The 12831-nt window shown below is 33.7% G+C and overlaps 1 protein-coding gene across 2 annotated transcripts in view; it reads left to right on the plus strand.

The window, feature by feature from the left end:
- The window catches only part of HSF2 (heat shock transcription factor 2), a 30823-nt gene that overhangs the window by 6355 nt on the left and 11637 nt on the right, over window positions 1-12831 (plus strand). For both annotated transcript variants that reach the window (XM_016212660.2, XM_016212667.2), the window contains exons 2-6: window positions 6985-7093; window positions 7241-7368; window positions 8213-8337; window positions 10363-10438; window positions 12337-12398. In XM_016212660.2, the coding sequence (XP_016068146.2) occupies window positions 6985-7093; window positions 7241-7368; window positions 8213-8337; window positions 10363-10438; window positions 12337-12398 (500 nt within the window). The remainder of the gene's footprint in view (window positions 1-6984; window positions 7094-7240; window positions 7369-8212; window positions 8338-10362; window positions 10439-12336; window positions 12399-12831) is intronic.

The following is a 12831-nucleotide window of genomic DNA, read 5'->3' on the forward strand; positions in this document are numbered from 1 at the left end:
TAAGAGCTAAGTGCTGGAGAACCTGCCTGCCCTGAAGGATCTTGTTAAGGACACACTGGAATCAGGAAGGAGAATGCTTTCCTCTTAATTCTTTCTAGACTCTTCCATTGACAAAACTTAATACCATACTAGCTAGAAAAAGAAAGCTATTTATGGAACCCAGCTCCATGTTTATGGAACAATGAAGAATTAATTTGGAGCAATAAACTAATAACTTGCATGTAAAATGACAGAGATTTGTGTGTATTTTAGGTAATGAGGAAAGCTTCTCTGAACAGTTGACTTTTGAGTTGAGACTTGGATTAGAAAGGATGGACCAAAGGGAAATGGCAAATGTTAAAGACCTTGAACATGGCATTTTTATGTGATTGGAAAAGGCCCATGTGGGTAGAATGTCTTTAGAGAATGTGAGGTCAGAAAGGTAGGCAGGAGAAGATGGTATAGGGCCTTAGGGCTGTGGTGAGGAGATTGGAGATGAGGGAACTAGTTAGAAGATTATCACAGTTTCCCACTACGGTATGGAATATAGTGTGGTTGGGACTAGGATAGTAGCAATGAAAGTGGTGAGAAGTAGTCAGATTTGATAACCTACTTTGAAGGCAAAGCTGCATAACTTAACTGATAAATTGGCTGGAGTTGGAGGAGGGACAGAACTAGTTTTGACTTGAGCAGCAGTATGAATGATGCTACCATTTGCTAAGATGTGACAAGATTGGGAGAAATGCAGGTGAGGCCATATTAACTTGGGCCATGTTAATTTTGAGATTATAGATGGATCACTAGTAATACTTGAAAATTATTTTATTTTGCTTACATTTTCATTGACCATATTTATTCATGGCTACACCTAATTTTTTTTTTTAATCCTCACCCTAGGATATGTTTTATTGATTTTCAGAGAGAGAGGAAGTGGGGGGGAGAGAGGCATCGATCAGTTGCCTCCTGTACGCACTCTGACTGAGGATCGAACCTGCAACCTAGGTTTGTGCCCTGACCAGGAATTGAACCTGACACTCCAACCGAGCCACCCAGCCATGGCTGGCCACACCTAATTTTAAAGGAGGTGGGGAGGTGCAGTTTTAGCAAGGAGAATGAATATTTCTGAACAGCCTGAATGACTTCTACACTCCAAAACATCCATGTGGAAATCTTGAATAGGATGTTTGGATGTAAGACGTGTTCAGGGTGAAGTTTGGAGCTTGTGAGTGGTAAAAGCCATGGGACTGGATGAGATCATCCAGGGAGACAAAAGAAGATAGAAGGAACTGGAAGATAGAGTATTCCAACATTTAGAGGGTATGAAGAAAAGAAAAATCCAGCAAAAGAGAGAAGAAACAATGAGAGGAAAACAGACGGAGATCATAAAAATTAATGGAAGAAAATGGTTCAAGAAAAGAGTTGGTCAACTGTGTTATATACTGTTATGAATATTCTTATCCACCTTTCCTGGTGTATATAAGCAAAATTTTTTTCTAAAATATATACATGTATGTTGAAGGGTAGAATTGCTAGAAAATAGGGTATGAAATGTTTAACCTCAAATAGTTCACGTTGTTTTCCAAAGAGATCAAACCAGTTTATACTCTTAGTTATATATGAGGTTTTTCATTAACACACATCTTCAGAATTTGATTTTATCATTTTTACCAATCTAGTGGATGTATTATCTCAATGAGCTCTTAATTTATAATTCCCTGATGACTAATAAATTCAAACACCTCTTCGTATTTATTGACCATTTATGTTTCCTATTCTATGAAATGTTTGGTCATTTTTCTATTGGGTGGTTTATCTTTTATTACTTGTAGGAACTCTTTGTATATTTTGTATATTCATTTTTTTGGATATGTGTGCTGCCAATATCTTCTCTCAGTTTGTGGATTGTCTTTTTACATTCTTTTGATGAGCAGAATTTCTTAATTTTAGTATAATTTAATATATCAGTCTTTTTTGTGGTTTATGCTTTTTTTCCTTTAGGGTGTTTTTCCTTACCTCCTCCAGAGAGAAAAATACTTTCCGATCTCCTTTTCTCTGAAAGTTTTAAAGGTTTACATTTCATATCTTAATCACCTGGAATTGATTTTTATGTTGTATGAGGGATCCAGTTCATTATTTTCCGTATTAATATTTAGTTGTCCTAGCCCCTTTATTGAATAGTTTCTGCTTTCCCCAGTGATATGTATTGCTACCTCTGTTTTCTAGCAAAATTCTATATTGTGGTTTCGTTTCTAGGTTCCTGGTGCTGTTCCATCAGACAATCACATATCACAGGCCCTTATCACATGTAATTACTGTAGCTTTATAAAAAGTCTTGCTTTTGGGAGGGCAACTTGTTCTTCACGAGTGCCTTAACTGTTGTTGGTCTTTGATCTTCCATGTATGTTTTAAAATCAAGCTCTATTTTTTAAAAAAACCTATTGGAATTTTTATTGGAATTGTGTTGAAACTGTAAATCAGACTAGGGAAAATAGATATTTTTGCAGTACTGAGTATTCCCATGAACAAGGCATATTTTTAAATTCATTTTATTTAATAAAGTTTTATAATTTTTTTGTAGTTAGGTCTTGCACATCTTTGTTAGATTTTTTTTCCCCTAGGTATTGTGTAAGTGGTGTCCTTTAGTTAAAAATACAGTTCTAACTGTTGCTGGTAATTAGAAATACAAGTACCATTTGTATATTGATAATACCCTAGTGAGCTAATCATTTTTACTGACTTGGTTTCTCTTAAGTGTAACATCTGTAAATGACAATTTTGTTCTTTCTTTTACAACCTTATACCTTTAGTTTGTTTTCTTTTGCAGTGGCTAAGACCTCAGTAAGAGTTTCAAACAGCAGCAGTGGTCATGGGATCCCTTTTCCTTATTTTTAAAGGGAACATTTTTAATGTTTCTCTTTTAAGTGCTAGCTGTTAAAATTGAGAGTTTTTAATTTATTTTTGTTGTTGTTGTCAAACTTAATTGGGTAACTTAAAGGGGAGAGAGGCATGCCAGGATGAAGGATACAGGAAAAAGTTGATTACGAGTAGGAAGATAGGGTTGTAATACCCAACAGGATGAGAATATAGTGAGTTAAAGAACATTGTGTAAAAATGTTGACAAGAGGAAATCTAAGTGTGAAATTAGAGATTGCAAGGGCAGAGGTGTAGATGTGATAATCATCACACATAATAAAATCAGTAATTAGATACACTGGTGTGGGTGAGATTGCCCAAGGAAAGAGTGTAATAGGTACTATGGTCAAGGATAGAAGCCAAAAACACCCTACCTCTTGGTGGGTGGAAGTCAGTTAAAAGGAAATGTAAGAAATAAGAGAGCCAATGGTGTGTAGTTTCAAAGCCAAGAGTAGAGCATTTAAGGAAGGGATTGTCAGTAATGCCAAATGAAATGCCACAGAGAGGTGTAGGAAGATGAGGACTGAAAAGAGGGCATTGAATTTGGCATTTGACATTTTAGAAAAAAACAGTTTTAGTTGAGTGAGGGAAACAGAAACCAATTTTTTTAGTGAAAGTTAGTTGATGGTCCTGAATTGGAGAAAGAGACTAAAATATTTGTTCAATTTTGCAGTAAAGGAAAGATAAATGGGGTGGGTAGATTGAGAGGGAATTAAGGCAGAGGGAAAGTCCTTTGAAGATAGGGAAAAATGTATGCATTTATAATTTATTACCTAATAACCAACAGTAGTTATTATTAGACTTTTTAAATTTTGCCAATCTAATAAGTGAAAATCATTTGTTTTGCTGTACATTCAATTATGAATGAAACCAAGTCTCCCTAAAATTCACATTGTTGTTTTTTATTTGTTAGAAATTTTTAACCAATGCAGTTAATCTCTCATCATAAATGTTTAAAATATTTTGATAATGGTCTTTCAACTTTATTGAATCTTTTTTAATGACTTTATTATCAGTTAAGTTTAGACACAAGTAACAGAAAGCCAAACAAGAGTGCCTTAAACAAAAGGATGAATTTTTCTCTTACATCTGAAGATGCCCAGTCATCCTCTGTTTTTTTCAGCCATACTTACTTAGTTCCTCTACTTCAGTGGTTTGCTGGAGCTCTGTCCAAGTTTCAAGCAGGTATATGGAATATAGGAGTTTGACAGTTTTAATCTCTCCCCTTGTAGAAGCTTTTCTGAAAGTTCCACTTAAAATATTCTACTTTTATTTTGTCAGGTGTGTTATTTGATCACCTCTAAATGTAAGGAAGACTGAGAAATGTAGTTGCAGCATCAAACAAAATTATAATTCAGTTAGTAAGAAAATAGAGGATCACCCATGTTGTTGCATATTGCAGGGTCTCTTTTTTTAAAAGGTGTATACTGTCCCATTGTGGGACATATGTATAAATATATATAATTATTTTTACAGATGAACTACAGTACTGAATATTTCCTTGCGTTAGCAGCTCTTCACCCTGCCTCCAAAAATCTTCCCCCCCCAACTGAGAGAGAATTGATCAATTTAAGGAGAATTGACAGTTTCACAACTGTGTATTTGTCCCTCAGTAGTTTAATATTTTCTGAAAGGTCTTGTATATTTTAAATTTTATTTTTAGATACTAGACACTTTTTAATTATTGGAACTTTTATTCCATTTTATTTTTAATTTTGTTGTGATAAAATATACGTAACGTAAAATTAACCATTTTTTTAGTCGTCACCCTAGAATATGTGTTTTTTTATTTTTAGAGAGAAAGGGGAGGGGGGGAGAGAGAGAAACATCAATATAAGAGAAACATCCATCAGTTTCCTCCCATACATGCCCCGTTCAGGGATCTCACCCTCTACCTAGGTATGTACTTTGACCGAGAGTCGAACCTGCACCCTTTTGGTGTAGGGATGATGCTGCAACCAGCTGAGCCACCCAGCCAGAGCTAAGCTTTTTAACCATTTTTAAGTATACAGTTCAGTGCCATTAAGTATATTCATACTGTTATGCAACCATCACTACCATCCATGTCAAGAATGATTTTATCTTCCCAAACTGAAGCTTCATAGACAATAACTTCCAGTTCCCTCCTTCCTCCTAGCTTAACTACTGTATCTATGAATTTGACTATTCTGAATACCTCAGATAAGTGGAAATATACAGTATTTGCCCTTTTGTGATTAGTTTGTTTCACTTAGCATAATTTCTTCAAGGTTCACCCATGTTTTTGCCTGTCTCAGGTTCTTTCCTCTTTAAGGCTAAATAATATTCCATTGTGTATATATACCACATTTTCCTTATCCATTCATCTGTCAGTGGACATTTGGGTTGCTTCTACCTTTTGGTTACTGTGAATAATGTTACTATGTACATGGGTGTACATATATCCTTTCAGGCCTCTGCTCTCAGTTCTTTTGGGTATATACATAGAAATAGAATTATATGGTAATTCTCTTTAATTTTTTGAGGAACCACCATACTGTTTTCTATAGTGGCTGCACTATTTTACATTTCCACCAGCAATGCACAGGGATTCCAATTTCTCTTCATCCTCACCAACACTTGTTTTCTGTATGTTTCCCCCCCCCCCCCCATGTGTGTGTTTTAATAATGACCATTCTAATGGCTATGAAATGGTATGTGGTGGTTTCGTTTTTCATTTCCCTAATGATTAGTGGTATTAGACATCTTTTCATGTGTTTATTGGCCATTTGTATATCTTTGGAAAAATGTCTATTCAAGTCCTTTGCCCATTTCTAATTAGATTGTTTTTGCCATTGTTGAGTTGTAGGGGTTCTTTATGTATTATGGATATTAACCCCTTGTAAGATGTGTAAGTTCCAAATATCTCCAGTTCCATGGGTTGCCTTTTCACTCTCTTGATAGTGTTCTTTACATAAAAGTATTTAAGTCTGAGGTAGCCCCATTTGTTTATTTTGCTTTTGTTGCTTGTGCTTTTGGTATTATCCAAGGAATCATTGCCAAATCCATTATCATGAAGCTTGTCCTTATGATTTCTTCTAAAAAAATTTTAAGTTTAGGTCTTTCATCTATTTGAGTTAATTTTTCTATGTAATATAAGATAAAGATTCAAACTTCATTCTTTGGCATGATTTTCAACATCATTTGTTGAAAAGACTGTCCTTTCCTCATTGGCACCCTTATAAAAAAAAATCCTTGGATTGAATATGCTAGAATTTATTTCTAGGTTCTGTTCTGTTCTGTTCTGTTCTGTTCTGTTCTGTTCTGTTCTATTCATCTGTCTTTGTGCTAGTACCATGCTGTTTTGATTACTGTATTTTTCTAGTAAGTTTCACAGTTTATTTTTTTGTATGGAAGAACACTAGTGACTAAGTATTAATTTGTAACCAGGTACCTTACTAAATTCTCTTACAGTTTTTCAATTGATTGTACAAAGATATAATTATGTCTGTTGCAAAAATGATAATACTTCACTCAAATATATCTTATTAATTGTGTTGGCTTTAAAACAATATTAAGCCCTGGCCTGTGTGGCTCAGTGGTTAGAGTGTAGGCCTATGCACCAAAGGGTCTCGGGTTCGATTGCTGGTCAAGGGCATGTACCTGGGTGGCAGGTCCAATTGCTGTATCTCTTTTCACATTGATGTTTCTCTCTCCCTCCTCCCCATTTCCTTCCACTCCTTCTAAAAAAAAAAATCAATGGAAAAAAATAGCCTTACTCCTTGAGTGAGGATAAAAAAAACCAACCACCAATAGTAAATAATTATGCTGGCTACATATTATATTTATTTTTCTTGTTTCTGATTTAATGGAAATTTTTTTAATATTTCACCATAGAGTATGATGCAGGTTTTGATTTGAGACTTACTCTTAAAGCTTTTGAAGTTGACATGAAAAAGGTTAATTGCAGCTTGACACTTAATTGGAGTTTGTTTCTTGTTGCCATTAACAGATATAAACTGTTCATCTGAATTACCATAAAAGGGTTGCCCAGTTTGGGGTTCATATATACCATTTAGTGTCAGAGGACTTCAACTAATTCCTTCCAACTAATTGACTTTTTTATTTTTTCAGAATGGTCAGAGTTTTCTGGTTTTGGATGAACAAAGATTTGCAAAAGAAATTCTTCCCAAATATTTCAAGCACAATAACATGGCAAGCTTTGTAAGACAACTGAATATGTGTGAGTATGGACAGCAGTTTATTTAGAGTACTTTCATCAGCCAATGATTACGCCATTTTTTCCCATTAGGAAAATATGCTGCATAGAAGCACCATTAATTTTTGACTTTCCTCCGTTTTAGCCATCTAAATTTTGAATCTTTTTCAGATGGTTTCCGTAAAGTAGTACATATTGACTCTGGAATTGTAAAGCAGGAACGAGATGGTCCTGTTGAATTTCAGCATCCTTACTTCAAACAAGGGCAGGATGACTTGTTGGAGAACATTAAAAGGAAGGTGAGCTATTGTTAACATGATTTAATTGGGGCATTACCATGTCATATACTTGGCCAAAACATATTTCACTGTTGAAGTTAATGCATAGAAATACACTGGTGTTCTTTGTTGGATAACTTAGACTAACAAAATTTTAATTGCCCCTTCTTTTTTTTTTTTTCCTGGTGTTAAACTATATTGAGTGCTCAAACATCTTTAAAGGGAAGGAAAATGTTTACATTCTGACTGAGGGTGAGGAGTCATTCATATTGGGATAGCTCACTCCTTTTAATTTAGCTTAAAAAATGTAAACTCCTACTAGAATATAAGCTCCCTAGAGGGCTTTTTATGTAGTTCACTGCTGAATTCGAATGCTCAGAATAAGTCCATTGCATACAGCAGGCATTTAACAATACAGTTTTGAGTGAACTTTTTTCTGAAATAGGTATTTTTATCAAATCCCCAAGATGGTAGGGGGTGGGGTGGGCCGTAAAAAGGTAGTGGACCATGAAAGAAAATGGCCTAGCATGAAGCTATTACTGCATAAATTTAATTAAATGTGGAATGGGATAAAGAGGCTTGGGGAAATTACAGAGTTTGACGGAAGGAAATGGGAGGGGAACTCCTAAGGTGTCCCTGCTTGTGGAAACTTACCCACATTTAAAAAAAAAAAAATAGACTGATTAATCCTTATTCTCTCTCTTTGAGCTACGAAGTGTATTCTTTCCCTAGAATCCTATCCTGGGCCTTTTGGAACTGGATCTCACTTCCCGAACAGGCTATAAAAACCTCTTTAGAGGGAAGCTTTGAATTACAATCATGGCATTTAGTATTTGTTTGATGTCCTAAATTTGCTTTTTGAAAGGTTTCATCTTCAAAACCAGAAGAAAATAAAATTCGTCAGGAAGATTTAACAAAAATTATAAGCAGTGCTCAGAAGGTTCAAATAAAACAAGAGACAATTGAGTCCAGGCTTTCTGAGTTAAAAAGGTAAAGTATCATTTCCAAATATAATTCTAATATGGGAGAGTTGATGTGTTGTGTGTTGAGAGTTGAAGGTTGGTGCTTTAAGTACTTTTAGATCATGTTGAAACCAAGATCAAAGATCATTTTTCTGTAAGTATTGGTTCCCTTTTGTTCTTTATTTGTAGCCATAGACTTTATCCCAATATTGTATTTTCATAAAGGTGGTCGAAAGAATACAAAAACCTGGGCGTTCAAAGCAATATGATGCACGTGCCTTACTGACAAAAGAATAGATCTTTAAGTTGGTGTAGGAAATAGGATTCTACATAGGTTAGCTTTTATATGATCCATACATATGAGGGCACACAAAGTACTCCATGTGTTACCCATTCTTTTATGGTGGTTTTTAACTACTTCTCTGTGTGATCTATCTCTTGAAAAAGTAGGGCATAAAAAATAGGGAGAAAAGGACACAAGAGACTTGCCCTATTTGATATTTATTTTACATACACTGGAGGAAGTATTATTCAAACCTTTTATCTACAGAAAAATGCTGTGTTTTGTTTTACTACAGTTCTTGGCACCATTATTCTAACTTGCCATAATAACAGCTTGTATATAGAGTTGATGTGTATTACTTTTTTTTGTAAGAAGGTGGGATTTTGCTTATCCTAATAGATGTACAGGTCTTGAGAATAGATATTTTGTGTATTTTCTCTCCCATTTTAAATATGGGCCATTAGTTTATTTTTAAGTATCTTCATTAAAATAGTAACAATGGACTTTAATTCCCTTTTTGACTAAGCCTTAATTTTAAGTTTCCCCATTTTGCATATTTTATTTAATTACTTATGCTGGTTTACTGTATGTATCTTATGTCTACTGAGGTGCCCTTGACCCAGCTCTTTGAATTTCAGGTTGTCTTTAAGGAATGGGATCTCAAATTTATTCTTTAAGTCTTAGGCAGATTACAGTATCTTTAAATAATTCTGAGTCAGAAAAAGTACAGTATTTTTTCAGTAAGTATTAAAGAGTCACATTTTCAACACCCTCTATTTGTAAATCCAGTTCTTTTTGTAATAGTTTGGATTGAGGAAGATGGCTTTTGTGGAAATTAAAAAAAGAATGAAAATTAAACATTTAGTACGTAGATTATCCTTAATGTCTTCTTAGTGTTGTTGCTGCTGACATTTAATAACAATGCAATTTCAATATATGTTGAATGAAGAAAAAGAAACTATTACTACTGGTCCAGTTATTGGTTTGTCATATATTTGAATATGCTTTTAAAAAACAAATATTTTTTAGTGTTTTCATATGCTTGTTTTTGAGACATCTTAAGATAGACAGTTTTAGAGTCTGACAGACTTCAGTTTGTCTTTAACACTTAGCATATTATCTGTGTGATCTTGGGCAAGTCTTCTCAACTCTTTGAGTCTCAGTGTCCTCATCTATAACATAGAGATAATCCCTTCAGGATGGATTTGAGAGAAGTTTAAATAACTAGTACATATAAAATGCTGAGCATAGTGCCTAGAGCATAGCAAGTGCTAGGTAAATGTCACTTCCCTTTAAGAATTGTTTCCTAAGCACAAATACTGAATTCACTTGGTAGCCATAGTTGAAAAGTTAGCTTAAATGAGAAGTAATGAACCAGATTGTCAGAAGAATAAATTGCCTACTACTATATGAATATAAGCATGAGTCTTAAGTTTTGTGTATATAGTGCCATAAGCAGAAGCTACTACAGTTATGAAGGAATGATTCTGGATTTGTGCCAAGATGGTTGCCATCTATATAATTGAACCAAAGATTTTCTAGTCTCATAAAAATATGTAATTAAAACTAGTTAAATTTTCTTTTATTTTTTTTAATCTTTATTTTTAATTAAAAAAATTTTTATTCCCATGCCTTTACTCCCCCTCCCCTTTGGTAGCCATCAGCTTGTTCTCTGTATCTATGGTGTTCTCTGATATGCTTAATTAAAGATACTGAGGCCTGGCTTTCTGACTGAATTTTTTTATTTGTTTTTAATAAATGATAACACAGTGAGAATGAGTCCCTTTGGAAGGAGGTGTCAGAATTACGAGCAAAACACGCACAACAGCAACAAGTTATTCGAAAGGTAAGCTTTTTCCCCCAATGACTGTAATTGCGTTTGTTCAGTGAGTACCATTTGTGACCTAAAGAATTCTCTATTGACTAGTCAGTGATTGATTTTAGTCTCATATATTGGGTGCACAGATAGAAGTAAAACTATGAAATCAAACAAATCAGGCCAAGTGTTAATATTCTTTTTTATAAAAAACTTTTCATTAGCTAAATATGGTTATTCCATGCTCCCAGTTAATATGTCATTAGCTTTTAATAAAGAACCTTTTGCCTGATAGAACAACTTTAAAATACTTTACTCTTAGAAGCATAATTAATACATTACCAATTTCTTACACAATTTTTACTTTATTATAAAAAGCAAAGCCTTACTTTGTGGGGGTTTTGTTGATTTGTTTGTTGGTTCTACTATTTTTTTTACTCTAAAAGGCATGGATACAGGTTCGGAAGATAAATTACTAATATTTTCAAATCAGTTGACCAAATTATGAGTTCCAAAAAATGAGTTATCAATATATCATTATTAGTCTGCAGAAAAGCAGTTAATACAGTGTTGTAAAATAAATCCTAGATTTTAGTATCTGAGCTGAAAATTACTGGAAGAACAGAAGTCTCTCTGTTGCATTGTATTCTTGTGACTTAATCTGTTCATATCAGCTTTCATATGTTAATAAGAGGTGAAAAAAGTAAGGTAGCTGTTTTTTGCTCATAAATAAACTGGATTCTTAAGTTTAAAACGCAACAGATTTTATTTATTTTTTTTCCTTTGAGGGAGAAGTGGGAGAGCTTCAGCTTGTTCATGCTCAGAGGTCTTTAGCTAAAAATAGCGTTATGACTGACAGGATTTGAATCTAGTGGAACAGGCTTAGAAAAAAGATGAATGGTAGTTACACCCTTTGGCCTATAGTGAAAATAGGTTATTTTTTAAATAATTATTAATGCAAGTGAAGATTGAATGTAGAATTCAATTATAAGTCCATGTACATACATTTTCAAAACTTCCATAGCTAATTTCAACCCACAGTCCTGTTAAGAATACCTGATTTTAAATGATAATGTACCTTAACCTGTACTTTATTGTAAAACTCTGTTCCTCTTTTTTCAGAAAATAGTATTTTGGTTAAATATTAACTTACAATACTCCATAATTTGTTGGCTTTTTTTTTTTTTCTAATGGCAAGAATAGTTTGTAAAATACTTCTATAACATTTCAGGTTTTCATGAAAGCTAACATTCTATCTGCTCAGATTTGAGTTTGAATCTGTGTGTTTTGGTGAGGGTTAGGGAGTTTATATAATGCATGATGATAGCCAGTCATTTTTTCCTGTTCCTGGAATTGGTTTTTAACTCTACCGTTTACTCTTAGATGCCTCATCTTCGTCAGGTTACAAACTTTGTACAGTGTGGTGTAGAAGTGTAAAAGGAGAACTGAGGTGTAGAACAAATTTCAGAAGAAATTTAGCCAGTGATTCGTGTTCTTATAAACTCAATTACTAATGTTTTTAGAATTTGAAACATAACACTTTTATATAAACTAAAAAAAAATAATTGAAGTTGAATGATTTCAAAGATATCTTTAAGTGTAAATGTATTTTTACATTTGATCCTTATCACCAAAACAAATAACTGAACTGAATATTGGATAGGTGGAAGGATAGACCGGTGTGTCAGGCATCCCTTTATCCTAGGTAGTAGTTATTTTATCACAGGTTATTCTTCTGCCTGGAAGCTGGTATATATTTTTTTATATCAATTTTAAGATGCATCCCAATTTCAAATGTATTATATGAGAAATTATGTGACTTAGAATAGAGGACATGAAATACTTGAGTTAATTTTGTAAGACCAGTAATGTAGACTAAAGAACTAGGAGTTCTTTATGATGGAAAAATTTTTTATTTATTTTTCTAGATTGTGCAGTTTATTGTTACATTGGTTCAGAATAACCAGCTTGTAAGTTTAAAACGTAAAAGGTAAGTTTTTATGGTAAAACATTTTGATCTATATATGGACAACCAAAAATTTTAGTATTTAACCATGAATGGCCTACTTTTGCTTAGTGTGTGCCTGTTGTTTTGGATGAACAGTGCTCCCTCATTAAATTACACTCACATTTCAAGAGCGTGTCATTTCCTAGTGCTGTTATCCTGCTCACGTTTTTGAAAGATAAGGATAACCTAAATGGTCATTTTATAGACACATATAGTTAATAAAAAAAATCCATATTTCATTCACATTGGCAATTTATAATGTGTCATTAAAAACCTGAGGGAAGTTCTTTTAAAAAGTCCCTATCTTTAAAAAAATAAACACCAGTTTTGTTGTTATTTGCTAATTCTCATCCGAGGATATTTTTTCCATTGATTTTTTTTTTTTTAGAGAGAGTGGAAGGGAGGGAGGGAGGCA

This window comes from Miniopterus natalensis, chromosome 5, assembly GCF_054644295.1.
Source record: "Miniopterus natalensis isolate mMinNat1 chromosome 5, mMinNat1.hap1, whole genome shotgun sequence".
Classification (NCBI taxonomy): Eukaryota; Metazoa; Chordata; class Mammalia; order Chiroptera; family Miniopteridae; genus Miniopterus; species Miniopterus natalensis.